Genomic DNA, 21,918 nt, shown 5'->3' with positions numbered 1-21,918 from the left:
TATATCTATATATCTATATCTATTATATATAATAGATATTATATATAATAGATATCTACCCATAGATAGATATCTATTATATATAATAGATATATATGGTAAAAAAAAAAAAACGGGGTGCTTGGCTGACTCAGTCAGTGGAGCACACAACTCTTGATCATGGGGTCATGAGTTTGAGGCCCATGTTGGGTGTAGAGAAAAGAAAAAAAAGAAAAGAAGAGGAGAGGAGAGGAGAGGAGAGGAGAGGAGAGGAGAGGAGAGGAGAGGAGAGGAGAGGAGAGGAGAAAGAAAGACAACTTAATTAATAATTTTTTCATTATTATTACCCAAGAAGTAAGTAATACAACAGTTGAAAAATGCCTCCTTCCAAATCAGTGGAATGTTTTCTAGTGAAAAAGCTGATAAACAGGAACTGAACAAGTAAGGTATCACTCAGAGTACTCCTTGGAATCCCTGTGCTCTATAAAGTTATCTCCACTTGGATGTCCAATATTTCAAACTCAATCTATTCAAAACTGACATCTAGGGTGCCTGGGTGGTTCAGTCAGTTAAGCATCCAGCTCTTGACTTCAGCTCAGGTCATAATCTCATGGTTAGTGGGTTCAAGCCCCGCATCAGATTCTGCACTAACAGTACGGAGCTGGCTTGGGATTCTGTGTCCCTCTCTCTCTGCCTCTCCCCTGCTAACTCTTCTCTATATCTCAAAAATAAATAAAAATAAACTTAAAAAAAAAAACACCTGACCTCTCAATCATCTTCCATCTTGTATCCTACAGTCTTCCCCATCTCCATTAATAGAAACTCTATCCAAAGTCTTTGTTTTTGTTCTGACCAAAAATCTCAGAGCTATCCTTGAGTCCCTTTATCTTCTCACAGCCCATACCCAATGCATCAGGAAAGCCTCGTTTACTCTCAAAATAGATCCAGAATCAACAGAAGCACAGCTACTGCTACAACTACAACTCTGGTCCAAGTTACCATCATCTCTCACCCTTTCTGCATAGTCTTTATTTCTTGTACAGACTCTATTGCAATAGTCACTTAACTAGTCTTCCTGCTTTCACCCTTGCCTCCTTTTCAGTCTATTCACCTCACAGTAGCCAGAGTGATCTTTTTAAAAGATAAGTCACATAATGTCATACCTCTACTCAAAAACCCCAAAGACTTCACAATTCCTGAGTAAAAGCTAAAGTTCTTACAATGGTCTATAAGACCATGTGATCTGATCCCACATTTCCTCTCTGACTCACATCTACTATACTTTCCACTTTCTCCTCTGCAGCCATATCACCTTCCTTGGAGTTCTTCAACCATACCAGGCACATTTCTGCCTCCATGTCTTTGTCCTTGTTGTTCCCACTTCCTAGAACACTCTTTCCCCAGATGTTCATGTAGCTAATTCCCTTAATTCCTTAATTTTTGTTTCTTCTGTGAGACCTCCCCTGTCCATATAGTGAAACTGCAAACGCACCCACAGCACTTAAACCATATATATTCCAATTTGTTTTCCTGTTTAGTCTAACTCCTCTACCCACCCCCTGCTGATTACAATATAAATTCCATGAGGGAAAAGATTATTTTTTGTTCATTATTACATTCCCAATACCTGGAATAGTGCTAGATACATAGTAGGAGCCCAATAAACATTTTTAGAATGAGTAAATGAGCCAGAAACAAGCTAGCAAGTCAGGGGAAAACTGCCTTAAGAATAAAGTAAACTAAATGAACTCTTCTATTATTTGTGGGTTAGACTGCCAACCTCAAATTCTTGTTTTTCAAATGTCATAGGGAGTTACCAAAAATAAGGGCAGAAAACATGAGCCACAATTTATTTAGAGATTTTTTATTACTAAATGACCAAACCAAAAAACTTTAATAAAAGTTACCTTTTTCAAAAGTAAAGATGCCAACACATATTTACAGAAATGCTTTTAGCTATTTTTATAAGTATAAATGAAATAAACTTCTGGTTATGAAAGAACTTGAGATGTGGCATTTCATACTATTTGTGACCTTGGGCTCTTTCCACTGGGGCTAATTCAGCTTTCTCAGAGTTGGGTCTACACTAAACAACCTACTCTAAAAACATCCTAAACATATACTATGAGCCTAGTCACACAAAGCATTATCATTGACCCTATTTAGGAGACTGAGGTCCATTAGAGAGCCTGGGATTTGACATAACTTGGAAAGTGGGAGGGAGAAGAGATATAAGGGCATCCCAGGTCCTAGAAGGCACATCTAAGGCCAGCAGGTGTAGAAGACAGCAGAAGACCCACCTAACTAAAGGGAGAGCTATGTATTCTGAAATAAAATAGTCTAGAATGCTACACAGAAGTTTTAAAACAGAAGCATCACATTATTAAAGTATGCCTAATGGATTATTTGAGTACTGATATCCCAAACTGAAGCAAAGAAAGACTAGAGACAGGAAAAACAGCCACAAAGTCTTTGTAGGAATCAAGGCATGGAGTGACATCATGGCAAGAATGCAGAGAAAGGAGAATCAGACAACACAAAGAAAATAAGAGGATTGGGAACTGATTAAATTCAAGAGATGAGAAAATGTAAAAACTAATTCTGTAGTTTTCTTTTGGAGGAATAAGTATTCTAACAATAGAAAATGGTAAGATTGAAGAATGACCTAACAGAGCTATGTTCTATTTGAAATACTAGTAACATAATTGAATGGAAAACAGGAGATGACAGAAAAAAAGAATATGAAGTATAACGAGTAACAACTATCAAAATATATGGATATCTAAGAGTTAACAGCATGGAATAATGGCTGGATATTTAAAAAGAGCTTTTGGGGTACCTGCGTGGCTCAGTTGGTTGAGCATCCGACTTTGGCTCAGGTCATGATCTCACAGTTTGTGGATTCAAGCCCTGAGTTGGGCCCTGTGCTGACAGTGCGGAGCCTGTTTGGGGTCCTCTCTCTCTCTCTCTCTCTGCCCCTCCCCTGCTTGAGCTCTCTCTCTCTTTCAAAAATAAACATTAAAAAAAAAAAGCAAAGAGGTTAGAGTGGAAGAGAGCCAAAGCATAAGAGACTCTTAAAAACTGAGAACAAACTGAGGGTTAATGGGGGGTGGGAGGGAGGAGAGGGTGGGTGATGGGTATTGAGGAGGGCACCTTTTGGGATGAGCACTGGGTGTTGTATGGAAACCAATTTGACAATAAACTTCATATATTGAAAAAAAAAAAAACCCTAAAAAAAAAAAAAAAGCTTTTAAGGAAGGACATAGTAAGAAATTTCTTACTACCCCAGTCACTAAACACTGAGTCCCTGAAAGACATTGCAGTGGAATAAAAATGGTCAGTGAGATGTAGAGTCTGATAATTCCCCTCCCTATGAATCAGATCTGACCAAGAGAATGCAGCTTAAGTGACATTCTGGAACTTCCAAAGGTATGTCATAAGAAATCTTTCAGTTTTCACTTGGGTGGCTTATTCCTCTCGCCAGTCACCACATAAAAAGTCTATCTTGAGATCGCCAAGCTGTGGGAAGCTCAAGCTATATGGAGATGACCCAGAGAATGAGACACCATGTAGTGAAAGACAGGGGCCAAAACACCTTCATTCACTGTGGCACCAGGCATACGAATGAAGCAGCCATCCTGGAAGTGGGTCCTCTAGCTGACACATGAGCATCAGAGACCTAGCAAAGCTCTTCCAAATTCCTGACCTACAAAATCATAAGCAAAATAAAATGGTTGTTTTAAATTACTGAGTTTTAGGGTAGTTTGTTATACAGCAATAAATAGGGAAATAGGTTTATTTTTTTATCTTGATAAGTCCCGAGCCTAGCAGAATACCTAGCCTACAGCAAATTCACTCCAAATGTTATGTGTAAAGTGAACCTCTTTCTTCCCTTGCAGTTCACATCCTGTCATTTCTTCTACACTCATCATTCCTTTAGAAGTATGGGTCACAGGGGCAATCATTGTTGGCACATCTGGAATGTTCTCTTAACTATCATGTAGTAGTAAAGGCCCCCCCGCAAAGCCACCCCAAGCTTGAAAGATAGGCATGGCTATGCTGCCAAAGTTAACCCAAGGCAGGCACCAGACAATATCGCATCTGGCTCAAGGTAAATAAGGCCAACATAATACTCTGTACTGGGCTACACAGAAACAAAAAAGAAAGAAGCAGACACAACTAATAGCAATATCACTGCACACCAAGAAACTGGAATCGGGGTCTGGCTGCTCATTTTTATAAATAATGCATGAGTTTGGTCACTGAACCGACAGAGTTTCCTTTCATTGTAAGCTCTCTGATTATATAAGGCTTCTTATAAGTCTGACAAGAAACAACACATATCAACCCACATAAACAAGGAATTTTCAAAGTAACTATTCTTTTAAAAAGAAAGAAGGTGTACAATGGGGGTGGAAATGGTGAGTGAGAAGAGGATGAGGGCTATGTGAATAAAAAGTTCTTTTCAGCCGCCTGCAGGGCTGATCCATTCCCTCGTGAGCTAAGAGTGTTTCTTCTTTTTTTTCCTAATGTTTATTTTATTTTTGAGACAGAGAGCACAAGCAGGAAGGGCAGAGAGTGGGGGAACAGAGGAGCTGAAGCAAGCGGGCTCTCTACTGACAGCAGAGAACCTGGGGCAGGGCTGGAACTCACAAATTGTGAGATCATGACCTGAGCCAAAGTCAGACTTTTTTTTTTTTTAACATTTATTTATTTTTGAGACAGAGAGAGATAGAGCATGAATGGGGGAGGGTCAGAGAGAGAGGGAGACACAGAATCCGAAACAAGTTCCAGGTTCTGAGCTGTCAGCACAGAGCCCGACTCGGGGCTCAAACTCACAGACCGCAAGATCATGACCTAAGCCAAAGTCAGGCGCCTAACCGACTGAGCCACCCAGGCTCCCCTTAAATTTTTTTTTTAACGTTTATTTATTTTTGCAAAGTTGGACATTTAACCAACAGAGCCACCTAGGTGCCCCTGGAGTCTTTTTTTTTTTAATTTTTAAAAATGTTTTTATTTATTTTTGAAGGAGAGAGAGACAGAGCATGAGCAGGGGAGGAGCAGAGAGAGAAGGAGACATAGAATTTGAAGCAGGCTCCAGGCTCTAAGCTGTCAGCACAGAGCCCGATGCGGGGCTCAAACTCATGAACTGGGAGATCATGACCTGAGCCAAAGTTGGGAGCTTAACCGACTGAGCCACCCAGGCACCCCTGGAATGTTTCTTTCAGTACCAAGTATCTGCCTGACTGAGGTCACTTTGCTGTAAAGAGAATGAATCACCTCACTAGGCCAAGTAATTGCTGAGTGGTTCTTACTGGCACAGTGGGGAGAAAAAGCATAATTTCTCCTAGAAAAGGCAAGAGAGACCCCAAAATATCTGCCAAGCAATTCTTTTCTTTTGCTGACTCTTTTGACCAGAGAGTACAGTCACTTGAGATCCCTACCCGACAATCTTATATTTCACTCATTCCCAAATTTCCAATCTTCTAGGCACTGAAAGGTCCTGCACAAAGAAGCCCCTTAAACTGTTTGATTATGAGGATATTTCTCTCTTTGTGCCTTTCTTAACAAGCTTAAGAAGAAGGCATTATGAGATGACACATACTCTGTCTGGAAGAATCTCTCTCTTGTCTGTCTTTGACAATCTCCCACACCTCCATCTTGGATATGGAAGAGAAAACATATAGCATGTAAGTTGGTGGCAGCTACTTTTTGAGTAGAATGACATCCAACCTTAGGATGAAGTTGACAATATAAAGACAGAGTGAAGAGACAGAAAGACGTGGGGACTCTAAATAACATTTAGCTGCTGAATTAAACCAACCCTTAACCTAATAAAACTGCTGGAATTCCAGTTATATGAGTCATTTTGTTGTTTAAGGCTTTGTGACTATTTTCCATTACTTGCCAACCAAACACATTCTAATATATCCAATAACCAGGAAATATCTTTACCAAATAACAAAAAATATATAAATAGAATAAAATTCTACAAATACTATACATGCTACACATACAAGAACATGTGGGGAATATACATAAGTGCTTAGCACTGTGGGGAATAGATAAGTGAATTAAGGACAGTGTGTTAAAATGGAATGGGTATAGGCTTTGAAGTCAAATGAATCTGGACCCAAATCCTACTTTGGGAATTCATTTAATTTCTCTAAGCCTAGTTTTCTCATCTATAAAATGGAGAAAATATGACTACAGAATTGTGAATTATACCTAATATATAAAGCATTTTTTTTAAATTAGAGAAAGTCTTTACCCTCAGTTAGAGTAGAAAAGACAAATAATTATGATCTGCTTATTGGGATATTTATTGGGTATGGGAAAGTGCAACAGTGGTTCCAGTTCTTCACCCTTTATGGAATCTATGCCCTCTGACATATAACTTTGCAGTATGCTCCCAATGTGGACTCAGGCATGTGACTTGTTTTGTCCAATGGGGATGTTGGCCAAGCAAACTTGAATATAGGCAGAATCATGAAAAGCACTTATGCAAATGGCTGGCATACTCTTGCTATTCTGGTATCATCATGTCCAGGCTAGTCCGCTGGTCCCAGAAGAAGGATGAGAAGCAGCTAGAGCAAAGGGGTCCCAGCAAAGCCCAACCTAGATCAGACTACCAGATGACCTGACAGATGCATGAATGAGCCCAAGTGAGACTAGCAGAAGTGCTCAACTTGCAGATGTACAAGAAATAAATGTTTATTGTTGTATTCTTTTGAGGTTTTATGGTTGGACATTATATAGCAATAGCTAACTAATAATACAAAGGGTTATATATTTTCTGTCTTTAAAAACTGAAGATTTCCACTTCCTTGATACTCATGACCAAATGAAAGACAATGTTAGGTCTCCTGAGTCAAAGAAATACTTATGGAACATTCCTATTTGATACATGAAATTTAAAAGGTTCTGTCTGATCTTTTATCAAACCGTTTTCTCTATAACAAACAACTCATTTGCTTAAAAACTCAGAAGTCTATACTTACTACAGGTAAAACTACCGGTGGTAGTTAGTAGTACCTAACTGTCTGATTGTTCCAAGTTCAGTTAATGTCTACAATTACAAACAACACTCACAGAAATGGTTAAAGCCTAAAAAAGTCCAGATCACTACTGTATACGAGAAGTACTCTTCCTAATAATATCAACACTTTACAGGCACTAACAAGAGTTACGTTTGTCTACTGTAATTATTGAAAAATTATTTTAAGAGAAATAAAGAATGGTGTTCACATTATTGTAAAGAGCAGGCATTCCACCAATCAAGAGTTCCATCCAAGTTCCCAATGCTGTGCTAGATGTTAGTAGTAATTTATTTTTATAATCCTTAGTGAAACCAAAAGCGTGCTGCCAAATTCAATTCTAAGACAAACATGTGAGTCCTCAGATATCTATGCCATAACGGCCCTTGGGGATCCCCTTCTGAAAATAACCAGTGACATTTGGATATTTGGCCTAAATGACCATCAGCCTATTAACATCATAATAAAAATTATAAGTTATGCCAATATCTGATTAATGATACTGGAAATATACACTCTTTCACAAAGCAGGCACTGTATGTTGTATATGGCTATAACAAGCTAACAAACACAGAGAATATTACTTAAGTGCAACATGGCCAAAAGAATGCTGCATTAAGAGCATTCATTTCTGCCATTTTGACTACACTCCACTTCTGAATTTACAACATGATCACAGATTTTTCTTTTAATTTTTATTTAGTTTGAGAGAGAGAGAGAGAGAGAGAGAGAGTGAGGCAGGGGCAGAGAGAGAAGGAGACACAGAATCCAAAGCAGGCTCCAGGCTCTGAGCTGTCAGCGCAGAGCCCGATGTGGGGCTCAAACTCGCAAACTGCCAGATCATGACCTGAGCCCAAGTTGGATGCTTAACTGACTAAGCCACCCAGGCGCTCCATGATCACAGATTTTAAAGCATGTTCTTTGTCAGAAAAAACCAACATACAAGCCCTTCCAGTAAACTGACATTTCAGAGAACAATGATACAAACATGGAGTACAACAAATACTTTAACAATTATTAGTGTCAGAGCTCTGGCAGAAAGCTTGAGAGAAGGAGAGAGTTTTGTGTTTGAAGAATTTATAGACTCACTTCTGAGAAAAGAAACACACAGAAAATGTTTTTGATCTGAAATGCTGGTTATGGGCGGGTTCATTTGTAAAAATTTAGTGAGCTGTACACATTTCATATGTTATAACATTTCTGTTATGTCACACTTCAATAAAAAGTTTTTTTTTTAAGTTTATTTATTTTTGAGAGAGAGAGAAAGCACAAGTCGGAGAGGGGCAGACAATGAGGGAGAAAGAGAATCCCAAGCAAGCTGTATGCTGTCAGCGTGGAGCATGATGTGGGGCTTGAATCCACAAGCCATGAGATCATGACCTGAGCTGAAGTCAGACACTTAACCCACTCAGCCATCCAGGCGTACCCAATAAAAAGTTTCTAAAATTTTTAATAACATTAACCACAGAATTGAACTAAGTATCAAATGAAAAATATTGACAGTTTAAGGGGTTTGGGAGGGCCCAGTCATTGCTAATAATAAAAGCTGTAACAGTTAAAATGTACTAAGCAATTACTATATGCCAGCCACTGTGCTAAATAAGCATTTTATATTTCATCCTCACAAAATCCCTGTGAGGTCATCCTCTTATCAGTAGGATCTGCTATAATTACTGACTCCCTCCTTCTTGAAACTCCTTCCTTTCCATTCCAGGCCAATACACTCTCGTGGTTTCTCTTCCTACCTCACTAACCACTCCCTCTCAAAATGTCTTCTCCTCAGACTTTTATAATTAAATACTTTAGGATTCAGCTATTGGTCCTCTTTTCTATCTAGACTCCCTGGAACAGATACCATTATTTTTTTTTATTCCCATTTTACAGACAACACCACTGAGACACAGAGAAATTCAAACCTAGGCAATCAAGACTTCAGAGTCCATGCTCTTTTTTTTTTTTTAATTTATTTTAACGTTTATTTATTTATTTATTTATTTTTTTTTTTTTAATTTTTTTTTTTCAACGTTTTTTATTTATTTTTTGGGACAGAGAGAGACAGAGCATGAACGGGGGAGGGGCAGAGAGAGAGGGAGACACAGAATTGGAAACAGGCTCCAGGCTCCGAGCCATCAGCCCAGAGCCTGACGCGGGGCTCGAACTCACGGACCGCGAGATCGTGACCTGGCTGAAGTCGGACGCTTAACCGACTGCGCCACCCAGGCGCCCCATAACGTTTATTTATTTTTGAGACAGAGAGAGACAGAGTGTGAACAGGGGAGGGGCAGAGAGAGAGGGAGACACAGAATCTGAAACAGGCTCCAGGCTCTGAGCTGTCAGCACAGAGCCTGACGCGGGGCTCGAACTCACAGATCGTGAGATCATGACCTGAGCCGAAGTCGGCCGCTTAACCGACTGAGCCACCCAGGTGCCCCCAGAGTCCATGCTCTTAACCACCTCATTATTCTGCCTTCTTTGGCCTTCCATATAAGAGGCAGGACAGAACTATACACATTCCACATTCTGGTGCCCTCAGTAACTGAGAAAAGAGACACAGAGTGAGGTACATGGGACCTTCCTTTATCAGATATTAGGGACAAATATAGGGCACCAAGCCAGCAGGAAACCAGTACTTGCAAATTCTGTTAAACAATTTTCCTTCCTAAGTTTCTTCACTTTGTATTTTGGTACTTACTTCCTAAGGAGGAATGTGAATACATTCTAGAATATAGACTCTTAAATCTAGATGCTCATTTGAATAATCTTGGGGAGCTTTAAGAACACATATGGGCCCTATGAAGACCTACTAAGCCTAGAAGATTCCAGGAAGCTGTGTTTCTGAGAAGGATCCAAGTAAATTCTGAGTTGATAGCTCAGTACCTAAGTTTAGGAAGCCTTTGTTCTAGACAGGATTCTCTGGTCCTCAGAGGTTAAGTAATGGCTTTACTGCCTAGAAGAGACTGAAAATGAAATAAGACTGAAGATGTAAACTGATTCCAAGGAGTAATAAGACCAATCAGGACACTAGAACAGTGATTGTGGAATTTTATATCAGGACACCAAATGTCTCTGGATAGTCCGGGAATTTGTTGCCATGAAATAATCTGCAGCCAAGTGATGTCTCCCTTAGCTTTGGAAGGGGTCATCCGGGAAGCAAGAATCAGTATAACATTTGAGCACTCATATTCTCAGATTATTCACAAATATTATGAGAGAATCCAAGAGTATTAATAGATACGGCTATTTTCCCCAGGCAAGAGAAGAAAGCATTGTTAACACTGCCATTTTTGTATAAATATAAATGCATACACATTTTGCTAACATTATGCAAGTAACAATTAGTATGGAACCACAAATGCTAAAACTAAGGCAAAGAAGTCACTTCAATATGCTTAAGTCTTACCTCTGTAAGTGCATGCAATTGTCCTTGATGTACACACACACCCATGAACCTATGAAACAAAAAAAAATTTTTTTAGCAAAGGAAAAGAATATAACTGCCATATAAAGAAACTAGTTTAGCTACTCATGTATTGGAAATAATCCAATTACCTGTGAAGTCTCCTGGGATCTTGTATAATGCTGCAGCCTCTCAACTTTGATATCAGGCTGGTAATTTTTTTTTTCCTTTAACTTTATTTATTTTTGAGAGAGAAGGAGAGAGCAAGCAGAGGAGGGGCAGAGAGAGAGAGGGAGAGTGAGAATCCCAAACAGGATTCTGACACAGGAGCCCTGACACAGGGCTCAATCCCATAAACCGTGAGAATAATGACCTGAGCCAAAATCAAGAATCTGACCTGTAACTGACTGAGCCACTCAGGCATCCCTCATTTGTTACCAAACTTTAATAGGTTACATTCACTATCTACATTTCTTTAACCTTCGTTCATTCCTAAACTCATTATAATTTGCCCTCTGCCAATATCACTTTTTTTTTTTTAATCTTTATTTTTGAGAGAGACAGAGACAGAGCGAGAGCAGGGGAGGGGCAGAGAGAGAGGGAGACAATCTGAAGCAGGCTCCAGGCTCTGAGCTGTCAGCACAGAGCCCAACGGGGGGCTTGAATTCACGGAGTGTGAGATCATGACCTGAGATGCAGTCGGACGCTTAACCGACAGAGCCACCCAGGCGCCCCAGCCAATATCACTCTTTAGTAACTAACCATCCTTACTATGAAGAATTCAGAGTTTTACATACTTTTGCATTTCTAGTACCTAGTATAGTATCTGGCACAAAAGATTTGTTGAACAGCATAAATGATTTTTATGACCTACAAACTTAAGTTCAGGCTCTTCTCTTTACTTTATTTCATTTTACTGAAAATAATCCTTCCAGGATCAGCTAAAATTTCATCTTCTCTATATTGATCTAGGGGATATCTTCACTTATCATTAATCCTCTCTCTCCCTCCTCATCTCAACAGTACTGCTATGCACTTTTCACTCTGCTCTGAAAGATTGTTCATTAGCCTAACTGAGGTGGTCCAGGGTCTGGAGTCAGACTGCTTATATTTGAATCCTGGCTCTGCCACTTCATGATGACATCCCCGTATTTTAGTTTCTTCATATACAAAATGGGAGTATTACTATTACTTAACTCATATGGTTATTGTGAAGATGAAATGACATAACTTGGGCTCCTAGAACATACTAAGAACTAGAATATATTAACTGTTCTTCTTTTAACATTTGTGACTTCTTCTCCAGAATGGAATATAAGAAAGATTTTCAAGAATACAGATCTCTTCTCATTTGTTTCTACATATAGTGCCTGATACACAATGCTTTGCAAATAAGATGCTAAACAAACACTTCTTGAATGAAAAAGCAATGATCACCAAATTAGCTTCACAATGTAAATTCATTTTATAAGAAACAACCTTTTTTTTTTTTTGTAGGCTCCATGCCCAGCATGGAGCCCAACACAGAGCTTGAACTCACAACCCTGAGATCAAGACCTGAGGTGAGATCAAGAGTCAGACGCTTAACCTACTGAGCTATCCAGGAACCCCAGAAAGAACATTTAGAGTCAGGTACAAGGCTGGAGAACAAAGGAGTATTTATTTTATTTAGTCAAATATTTATATAGAAGTTAGGCAGTAGGATTCTACTAGCAAAACAATAGTTACATATTAGACATATCTCCAGAAGCCAGGGAAGCAAAAGATGAACTACTGGGACTTGATCAAGATAAAAAGCTGCTGCACTGTGAATCAAACAATCAACAAAACTAAAAGGCAACCTACGGGGCGCCTGGGTGGCGCAGTCGGTTAAGCGTCCGACTTCAGCCAGGTCACGATCTCGCGGTCCGTGAGTTCGAGCCCCGCGTCAGGCTCTGGGCTGATGGCTCGGAGCCTGGAGCCTGTTTCTGATTCTGTGTCTCCCTCTCTCTCTGCCCCTCCCCCGTTCATGCTCTGTCTCTCTCTGTCCCAAAAATAAATAAATAAATAAATAATTAAAAAAAAAAAATAAAAGGCAACCTACGGAATGGGAGAGGATATTTGCAAATGACATAGCTGATAAAGGGTTAGCATCCAAAATCTATAAAGAACTCACCAAATTCAAACCCAAAAAATAAATAATCCAGTTAAGAAATGGGCAGAAGAGGGGCACCTAGGTGGCTCAGCTGGTTGAACGTCCGACTCTTGGTTTCAGCTCAGATCATGATCTCATGGTTTGTGAGTTTGAGCCCCACATCAGGCTCTGCACTGACAGTGTGGAGCCTGCTTAGGATTCTCTCTCTCCCTCTCTCTCTCTGCCCCTCCCCCACTCTCTCTCTGTCTCTCTTTCAAAATTAAAAAAAACTTAGACAAAAAGAAACAGGCAGAAGATATGAACAGACATTTTTCTAAAGAAGACATCCAGATGGCCAACAGACACATGAAAAGATGCTCAACATCACTCATCATCAGGGAAATATAAATCAAAACCATGATGAGCTACCACCTCACATCTGTCAGAATGACTAAAATTAACAACACAGGAAAACAGATGTTGGCAAGGATGTTGAGAAAGGGGAACCCTCTTACATTGTTGGTGGGAATGCAAACTGGTGCAGCTACTCTGGAAAACAGGATGGAGATTCCTCAAAAAGTTAAAAATAGAACTACCCTACGACCCAGCAATTGCACTATTAGGTATTTACCCAAAAAATACAAAGATACTGATTCGAAGGGGCACATGTATCCTGATGCTTATAGCAGCATTATCAAGAACAGTCAAATTATGGAAAGAACCCAACTGTCCATCAACTGAAATTGGATAAAGAAGATGGATATATATATATAATGGAATATTACTCAACCATCAAAAAATGAAATCTTGCCATTTATAGCAAAATGGATGGAGCTAGAGTATATTATGCTAAGTGAAATAAGTCAGAGAAAGACAAATACCATATGATTTCATTCATACATGGAATTTAAGAAACAAAACAGATGAACGTAGGGAAAGGGAGAAAAAAAGGAGACAGAAGCAAACCCAAAGACACTCTTTTTTTTTTTTATGTTTTTATTTATTTTTAAGACAGAAAGCACAAGCTGCAAGGGGCAGAGAGAAAGGGAGACAGGAACTGAAGCAGGCTCTACACCGTCAGCAGAGATCTTGATGCGGGGTCCAAACTCATGAGCTGTGAGATCATGACCTAAGCAGAAGTCACACTTAACCAACTGAGCCACCCAGGTGGCCCAAACCATAAGAGACTCTTTTTTTTTTTTTTAATTTTTTTAAGTTTACTTATTTTTGTGAGAGAGAGACAGACAGACAGAGCACAAGCAGGGGAGGAGAAGAGAGGGAGGGAGACACAGAATCTGAAGCAGGCTCTAGGCTCTAAGCTGTCAGCACAGAGGCCGACACGGGACTCCAACTCACAAACCGTGAGATCATGACCTGAGCCAAAGTCAGATGCTTAACTGACTGAGCCACCCAGGTGCCCCACCAGAAGAGACTCTTAACCATAGAGAACAAACTAAGGGTTGATGGAGGGGAGGTGGGTGGGGGAGGGGCTAAATGGGTGATGGATATTAAGAAGGGCACTTGTCATGAGCATTGGGTGTTGTATGTAAGTGATAAATCACTAAATTGTATTCCTGAAAGCAGTATTATACTATATGTTAACTAGAATTTAAATAAAAATTTGAAACAAAAAGAAATTAAAAAATAAAGTCATGAGCCTCCTAAAAGCTGAAAAGACCTGGTTTGGGTATGATACACCCTTGCTTCCCTTCCCCCCAAACCCACCATTCACTATGACCACATCATCCGCAGAGATGTCACAGCCAGCACATTCGGGCAGGCACTGGTTTCATGTGACAGTTTTCTTCTGCCTGCCTTCCTCCCCACCCCCAACTCACATCACCACATCACAGTGGTGTCACACAACTCTACTTCTATGTGAAACTTTTCTGCCTGACCTCCTCAACCTCATTTTCTTTCCATCACCCACCACATCCAAAACAGTTTCACAGAGCTCTCAAGCTAAGATAGGCATTAGCTTTATATTAGAAGAAGAGCTTGAGCAGAGTACATGATTACAGTTGCTATAAAAAGAATATACTTTAAAAGGGAAATATTTCTCAGGGCACCTGGGTGGCTCAGTTCGTTAAGTGTTCAACTTCAGCTCAGGTCATGATCTCCAGTTCGTAAGTTTGAGCCTTGAGTCGGGCTCTGTGCTGACGGCTTAGAGCCTGGAGCCTGTTTCAGATTTTGTGTCTCCCTCTCTCTCTGCCCCTCCCCCACTCGTGTGCGTGTGTATTCTCTCTCTCTCTCTCTCTCTCTCTCTCTCTCTCTCTCTGAAAAATAAACATTAAAGAAAACTTTAAGGGAAGTATTTCTCATCCTTAACAGGGAAGTGATATATGCCTAGAAAAGCATTTAATATTAACAGTAAGTTTTCACTGAAATTTTTATTACTAATTATATTAAAATCTAAGTTGTGGACAAAACCTCAAATCTTTTTTGGTATGAGACTGGACCTAAAAATTATTACACTCTGAATGATTCTTACTCCCTACTACCACCACCCAAAATCAAGCCGGCTAGAATTACTTAGCTCAGGAAGGGAGGAGCACTTTGTTAATGCATGTGCTTGAGACTAAGACATTACTGAAATTTATTATTTTTAGTTTCATATAATGCACACACACTTGTGTTAAGTAAGAAGAGGGATGCCTGGGTGGCTCAGTCAGCTGAGCATCTGACTTTGGCTCAGGTCATAATCGCTCGGTTCATGAGTTCAAGCCCTGCATGGAGCTCTCTGCTGTCAGTGCAGAGCCCACCTCCAATCCTCTCCCTCTTTCTCTGTCCCTCCCCCACCCTGGCACACGAGCACTGGCTATCTCTTTCAAAAATAAAAACATTTAATGGGGCACCTGGGTGTCTCAGTTGGTTAAGTGACTTCAGCTCAGGTCATGATCTCACAGATTGTGAGTTCAAGTCCCACATCAGGCTCTGTGCTGACAGTGCGGAGCCTGATTTGGACCCTCTGTCCCCTCTCTCTGCTTCTCTCTCTCTCTCTCTCTCTGCCCTTCCTCCAAGCACAAGTTCTCTCAAAAGTAATAAATAAATATTAAAATAAATAAATAAAGGGGCGTCTTGGTGGCTCAGTCGGTTAAGTGTCCGACTTCAGCTAAGGTCGTGATCTTGTGGCTCGGGAGTTCCAGCCCCTCATCAGCTCTGTGCTGACAGCTCGGAGCCTGGAGCCTGCTTCAGATTCTGTCTCCCTCTCTCTCTGCCCCTCCCCCGCTCACACAGTCTCTGTCTCTCTCTCTCAAATATAAATAAACATAAAGTTTTTTAAATAAATAAAAACATTTAAAAAGAAAACAAAAAGAGTTGCTTTTGGTTTTTAGACCAGCACTTCCTAAATTTTAGTGTGGACACAAATCACCTAGGACTTATATAAATTCCAGGCTCTGATTCTACAGGTTGGGGCAGAGGGAGGTTGGGAGTCTGAATTTCTAATAAGCTCCCAAGTAATATTGACACTGCTAGGTCCATGGACCACACACTGAGTAGCAAGGCTCAGTCTTGACTTGACAAACGACAGTTGATCACCCACTCTAAAGTTAGTAAGACCATAACAGGAAACTTCCAACTCTGATACTACTGGTAAACTAGACTTTGATCAGAGACTTAATTTGCCTCAGCCTTTCCTGTAGCATGATTTACTATTTTCCATAAAGTGTCATTACCATGCTTTTATACACCTTTGCTTTTCTAGGGCTGTTCCCACTTCCCAGAATGCCCCTCCCCTCATTTCTACACAGTTACGTTCTACGCACCCTCAAAGCCCAGTTCAAATACTTCCTTTCCCACAAAACAAATCTGGCTCCCTCTAAGTAGAAGTACTTCTGAACTAGCATGCTTCTGAACTATGAAGACATTCCATCTACACCACTCTCCTATAGCATCATTGCTTCCTACCTTTAACTATGTTTTATAAAATGAAATGAATTCTCTTGCCTGTCATATGACAGTATATAAACACTTGCTGGGTAAATTTAACACACAACTCTGACCACTTAAAAATCACTGAATGCTTGTTATTTGCCAGGCACTGGTAATTATTATTATTATATGATTATTATAACAGTTGACTCTTTTTTTCTGAGAGAGAGAGCAGGGGAAAGGCAGAGGGAGAGGGAGAGGAAGAGCGAGAAAGAGAGAAAGAATCCTAAGCAGGCTCCACACCCAGCACAAAGCCTGATGTGGGGCTTGATCCCACAATCATGAGATCACAACCTGAGCCGAAATCAAGAGTTAGATGCTTAACTAACTGAGCCACCCAGGCACCCCAACAACTGACTTTTAAAGAGCACTTACTGTGTAGGCATTGTTTTTATATTATATTCATTTAATCCTCATAATAATCCAATGAAGTAATACTTTTATTCTCCCAATTATATTGATAAAGGAATTCAGGCTTAGAGAAATAAAGTAACCTGCCCAAAGTCATACAAATAATAAGTGGCTGAGCCAGGCGTCAAACCTAAACAGTGGGTTCTGTGCTTTTAATCACAATGTTATATCACCTCTCCATATAGTTATAAAAAGGATTTAAAAATAAACAAGACACAATGCCTTTCATTAAGAAGCTACTCAAAAAGATTTTTGTGGCAGTTCACAACTCCTGATCAAAGTCCAAATTCCTTACTTAGCATGTTATTCAAGAATCTGAATGATCTGACCCACACCTCTTTTACCTTATCTCCTATTACTCCCACCTGAATTCTCTATGTTTTAGTTATATAACCTGTTCCTCCTAAATATGTCCTAAATTCTCCCACTTCCATACTGTTGCTACAATAAGGCCATCTGGAATCCACTTTTTTACTATTTCTTTTAGGGGCGGGGAGAGTGGCAGAAGGGGAGGGAGGGAGGAAGAGAGAGAGAGAGAGAGAGAGAGAGAGAGAGGGAGAGAGAGAGAGAGAGAGAATATGAATCCCAACCAGGCTCCATGCTCAGTGCAGAATCTGACATGGGGCTTGATTCCACAGCCCTGGAATCATGACCTGAGCCCAAATCAAGAGTTGGACGCTCAGCTGACTCAGCCACCCAAGTGCCCCTGGAATCCACTTTTCAAAGCTCTACCAATCCTTACAAACTTAGTGCAAGAATGTCTCCGAATAATAACAATAATAACAATAGCACCCAACATTTATATACCATTTAGGATGCCAGGAACTGTCACATATCAAGTCATATGATTGAGAATGGTTATAATAATTCCTGTCTCAGAGACATAATTTCACATATTTCCCTACTCTTTCTAATCTGAAGTAATCTTTCTCTTCTCTATACATTTATATTACTCTATTTAAAACTCTATTATATAAACACATATCAGGCCTGCCTTCTACATCAAGTTTTATCTATGTCTGCTTCTTCCACTAAATTAGATGGTTCTTGAGGGCAGGAATCTTAAGTGTGGAAAAGAATGGCTATTTACTCACTAAATTACCTCCCTTTTCTTCCTGAAGTTTCCCAATGTCTATAACAGTTAGTTAAGACCATAATATTGAGTTCTGGAGAGTAGTACAGGGGCAGAAATTATTATGTCATTTCTAGGCCTGTCCCATAAAAACCTCAACCCTCTCCTCTATACTTTTCTCCTTCATCTGTCAGCAGATGCAGAAGATCCAGTGAAGGAATCTGAGGCCCTGTCCTAGGTTTAAAAAAAAAAGAAAAAAGCTCTCTAACTCAATCCAACACACGCTGAACTAGGACATGAATAAGAAACATGCCTTTAAATCAATAAGATTTTACGTGGTTTACTACAGTAATTAGCCCACCTGGAATAAATATACTAAGTGGTTTTGTGTCTATATATACTTAAAACACTGCCTTCTTCATAGTTAGCATTTAGTAAATATTTACCGAATTCAGTTAAAAGTTAAATTTTTTTTTTTTACATTTTATTTATTTTTGAGAGAGTGACAGACAGAGCATGAGTGGGGGAGAGGCTGAGAGAGGAATATACAGAATCTGAAGCAGGCCCCAGGTTCTGAGCTGTCAGCACAGAGCCCAACATGGGGCTCAAACCCACAAACTGCAAGATCATGACCTGTGCCAAAGTCGGGTGCTTAATTGACTGAGCCACCCAGGCACCCCTAAAAGTTAAATTTCTTAATTCCAAAGCAGGAACTTTCTTCAGTCCTAGTATTATCTAGCAGTCTCCAAAATGAGGTATGAGTAAGATTACCCATTGAAGTCTGGGAAGAAAATTGGAATTTTTAACCTATATTATTATTTATTTTTAATTTTTTAATGTATAATTTTGAGAGAGACAGAGAGCGAGCAGGGGAGGGGCAGAAAGATTGGCAGACACAGTCTGAAGCAGGCTTCAGGCTCTGAGCTGTCAGCACAGAGCCCGACATGGGGCTCAAATCCATGAACCGTGAGATCATGACCTGAGCTGAACTCGGAGGCTTAACTGACTGAATTGCCCAGGCACCCCATTACCTATATTATTTTTATATAAAGAAGAAAAAATAAGTTTAGTAATATTTAACATGGGTTAATAATAGCACCTGGGGATGTGCTCAAAAATGTTTTCTTAATGGGATATTATGATAGGCAGAAGATGTCTAGAAAGGTCCATGTTCTAACCCTCAAAACCTGTGAATATGTTATGCTATATAGCAAGGGAAATTGATTAAAGTTGCAGATGGAATTAAGGTTGCTAATCAGCTGACTTTAAAATAGGGAGATTATCCTAGACTACCAAGTGTTATCATACTTGCAGTGTTATCATAATGGTCCCCAAAGGTGGAAGAGGGAGGCCAAAAAGTTAGTATTAGAAGGATACAATATGAAAAAAAAAAATCAGCCTGTCACTATTGGCTTTGAAGAGGGAAGGAGCTACAAGCCAAACAGAAACTGAAAAAGTAAGGAAACAGATTCTTCCCTAGAGCCTCCAGAAATAAACACAACACTCTCAATACCTTGATTTTATCCTAGTAAGACCCACATCAGACTTCTGATCTATAGAAGATAATGAATTTGTGTTATTTCAAGTCACCAGGTAATTTGTTATAGCAGCCATAGAAAACTAATGATACAACAAGAAAAAGAAAGAAAGAAAGAAAGAAAGAAAGAAAGAAAGAAAGAAAAAGAAAGAAAAGAAAAGAAAAGAAAGGAAAAGAAAAGAAAGGAAAAGAAAAGAAAACTAGTATTACATAATAAAAAAATCATGGGTGGAGAAACAAAAGCAAAAATGAACTATTGGGACCTCATCAAAATAAAAAGCTTCTGCACAGTGAAGGAAACAATCAGCAAAACTAAAAGGCAACTGACAGAATGGAAGAAGATATTTGCAAACGACATATCAGATAAAGGGTTAGTATCCAAAATCTATAAAGAACTTATCAAACTCAACACCCAAAAAACAAATAATCCAGTGAAGAAATGGGCAAAAGACATGAATAGACACTTCTCCAAAGAAGACATCCAGATGGCCAACCGACACATGAAAAAATGCTCAACATCACTCATCATCAGGGAAATACAAATCAGAACCATAATGAGATACCACCTCACACCAGTCAGAATGGCTAACATTAACAACTCAGGCAACAACAGATGTTGGTGAGGATGTGGAGAAAGAGAATCTCTTTTGCACTGCTGGTGGGAATGCAAACTGGTGCAGCCACTCTGGAAAACAGTATGGAGGTTCCTCAAAAAATTAAAAATAGAACTATCCTATGACCCAGTAATTGCACTACTAGGTAGAAACAGGTGTGCTGTTTCAAAGGGGCATGTGCACCCTCATGTTTATAGCAGCACTATCAACAATAGCAAAGTATGGAAAGAGTCCAACTGTCCATCGATGGATGAGTGGATAAAGAAGATGTGGTACACACACACACACACACACACACACACACACACACACAATGGAGTATCACTTGGCAATCAAAAAGAATGAAATCTTGCTATTTGCAACTATGTGGATGGAACTAGAGGGTATTATGGTAAGCAAAATTAGTCAGAGAGAGACAAATATCATATGACTTCACTCATATGAGGACTTTAAGACACAGAACAGATGAACATAAGGGAAGGGAAGCAAAAAATATATAAAAACAGGGAGGGGGACAAAACATAAGAGACTCTTAAATATGGAGAACAAACAGAGGGTTACTGGAGGAGGGATGGGCTAAATGGGTAAGGGGCATTAAGGAATCCACTCCTGAAATCATTGTTGCACTATATGCTAAATAACTTGGATATAAATTTAAAAAATAAAAATAAAAAAAAAATTATGGGTCACTATGTTCACAGACCTAAAATAGACTTTGGGCTTTGACTCCTAAACAAGCACAAGGAAAATAACATTATTAGTTCCTTGGTAGCATTTTCATCCAATCAGTCAAATATTTTTTGAGTTCATAGTTCTGCTCTCAGAGTTAAACATTAAAGTTTAAATACTGTCCCTTCTCAAAAGCTTATTACCTAAACAGAAGAGTGAGGGAGAGGTGTGACAGTAGTCTGAAACACATCTAGCTGTCTTCATTCTGGAAAAACACACACACACACAAAACACCAACACACAACTATTTTGGACCAACTCAATACTACACAACAGGACCCAGTAAGAGTCCTGTAGCCATTATATCAAAGCTGTCTGGAAAATTAGTACTTATTGCTAACTTATCTAGAATTAGGTGTATATTGCCAAAATACCTAGAAACTGTCCTAGGTATTTTATATGTATTATCTGAGATTAAATTATCCTCATTTTATCATCTAGGAAAATAAGGTTCAGAGCACTTAAGTGACTTGACAAAAGTTGGAGAAGTACTGGAATCTGATCTGTTTTGCTCTGTGACAATGGGAATGAAAGAAAAAAGGCCAGTGGTTTAATAATAACTTCATTTTGTATTCATAAATAATAACTAATGATGCCTGGGTGGCTCAATCAGTTGAGCATCTGACTCTCAATTTCAGCTCAGGTCATGGTCCCAGGGATCAAGCAAGCCTCACATTGGGCTCCTTGCTGAGCTTGGAGCCTGCTTGAGATTCTCTCTCTTTCTCACTCTGCCCCTCTCCCCTGCTTAGGCTCACTCACTCTCTCTCTCTCTCTCAAGATGGAGAATATTTGTTTTTCTCTCAGAAATCTAGGATGTTTTTCATGAGTAGACACTTCTCTAAAGAAGACATCCGGATGGCCAACAGGCACATGAAAAGATGCTCAACGTCGCTCCTCATCAGGGAAATACAAATCAAAACCACACTCAGATATCACCTCACGCCAAAATGAACAAATCAGGAGACTATAGATGCTGGAGAGGATGTGGAGAAACAGGAACCCTCTTGCACTGTTGGTGGGAATGCAAATTGGTGCAGCCACTCTGGAAAAGTGTGGAGGTTCCTCAAAAAATTAAAAATAGACCTACCCTATGACC

At 39.6% G+C, this 21,918-nt stretch overlaps 1 protein-coding gene across 2 annotated transcripts in view; it reads right to left on the bottom strand.

Moving 5' to 3' along the window:
- Positions 1-21,918, bottom strand: part of TESK2 (testis associated actin remodelling kinase 2) — a 130,396-nt gene that overhangs the window by 29,846 nt on the left and 78,632 nt on the right. For both annotated transcript variants that reach the window (XM_049618635.1, XM_049618636.1), the window contains one exon: positions 10,417-10,465. In XM_049618635.1, coding sequence (XP_049474592.1) covers positions 10,417-10,465 — 49 coding nt within the window. The remainder of the gene's footprint in view (positions 1-10,416; positions 10,466-21,918) is intronic.

Source organism: Panthera uncia, assembly GCF_023721935.1.
Source record: "Panthera uncia isolate 11264 chromosome C1 unlocalized genomic scaffold, Puncia_PCG_1.0 HiC_scaffold_4, whole genome shotgun sequence".
NCBI classification, from domain to species: Eukaryota; Metazoa; Chordata; class Mammalia; order Carnivora; family Felidae; genus Panthera; species Panthera uncia.
This window is presented reverse-complemented; position numbering and strand designations above follow the sequence as displayed.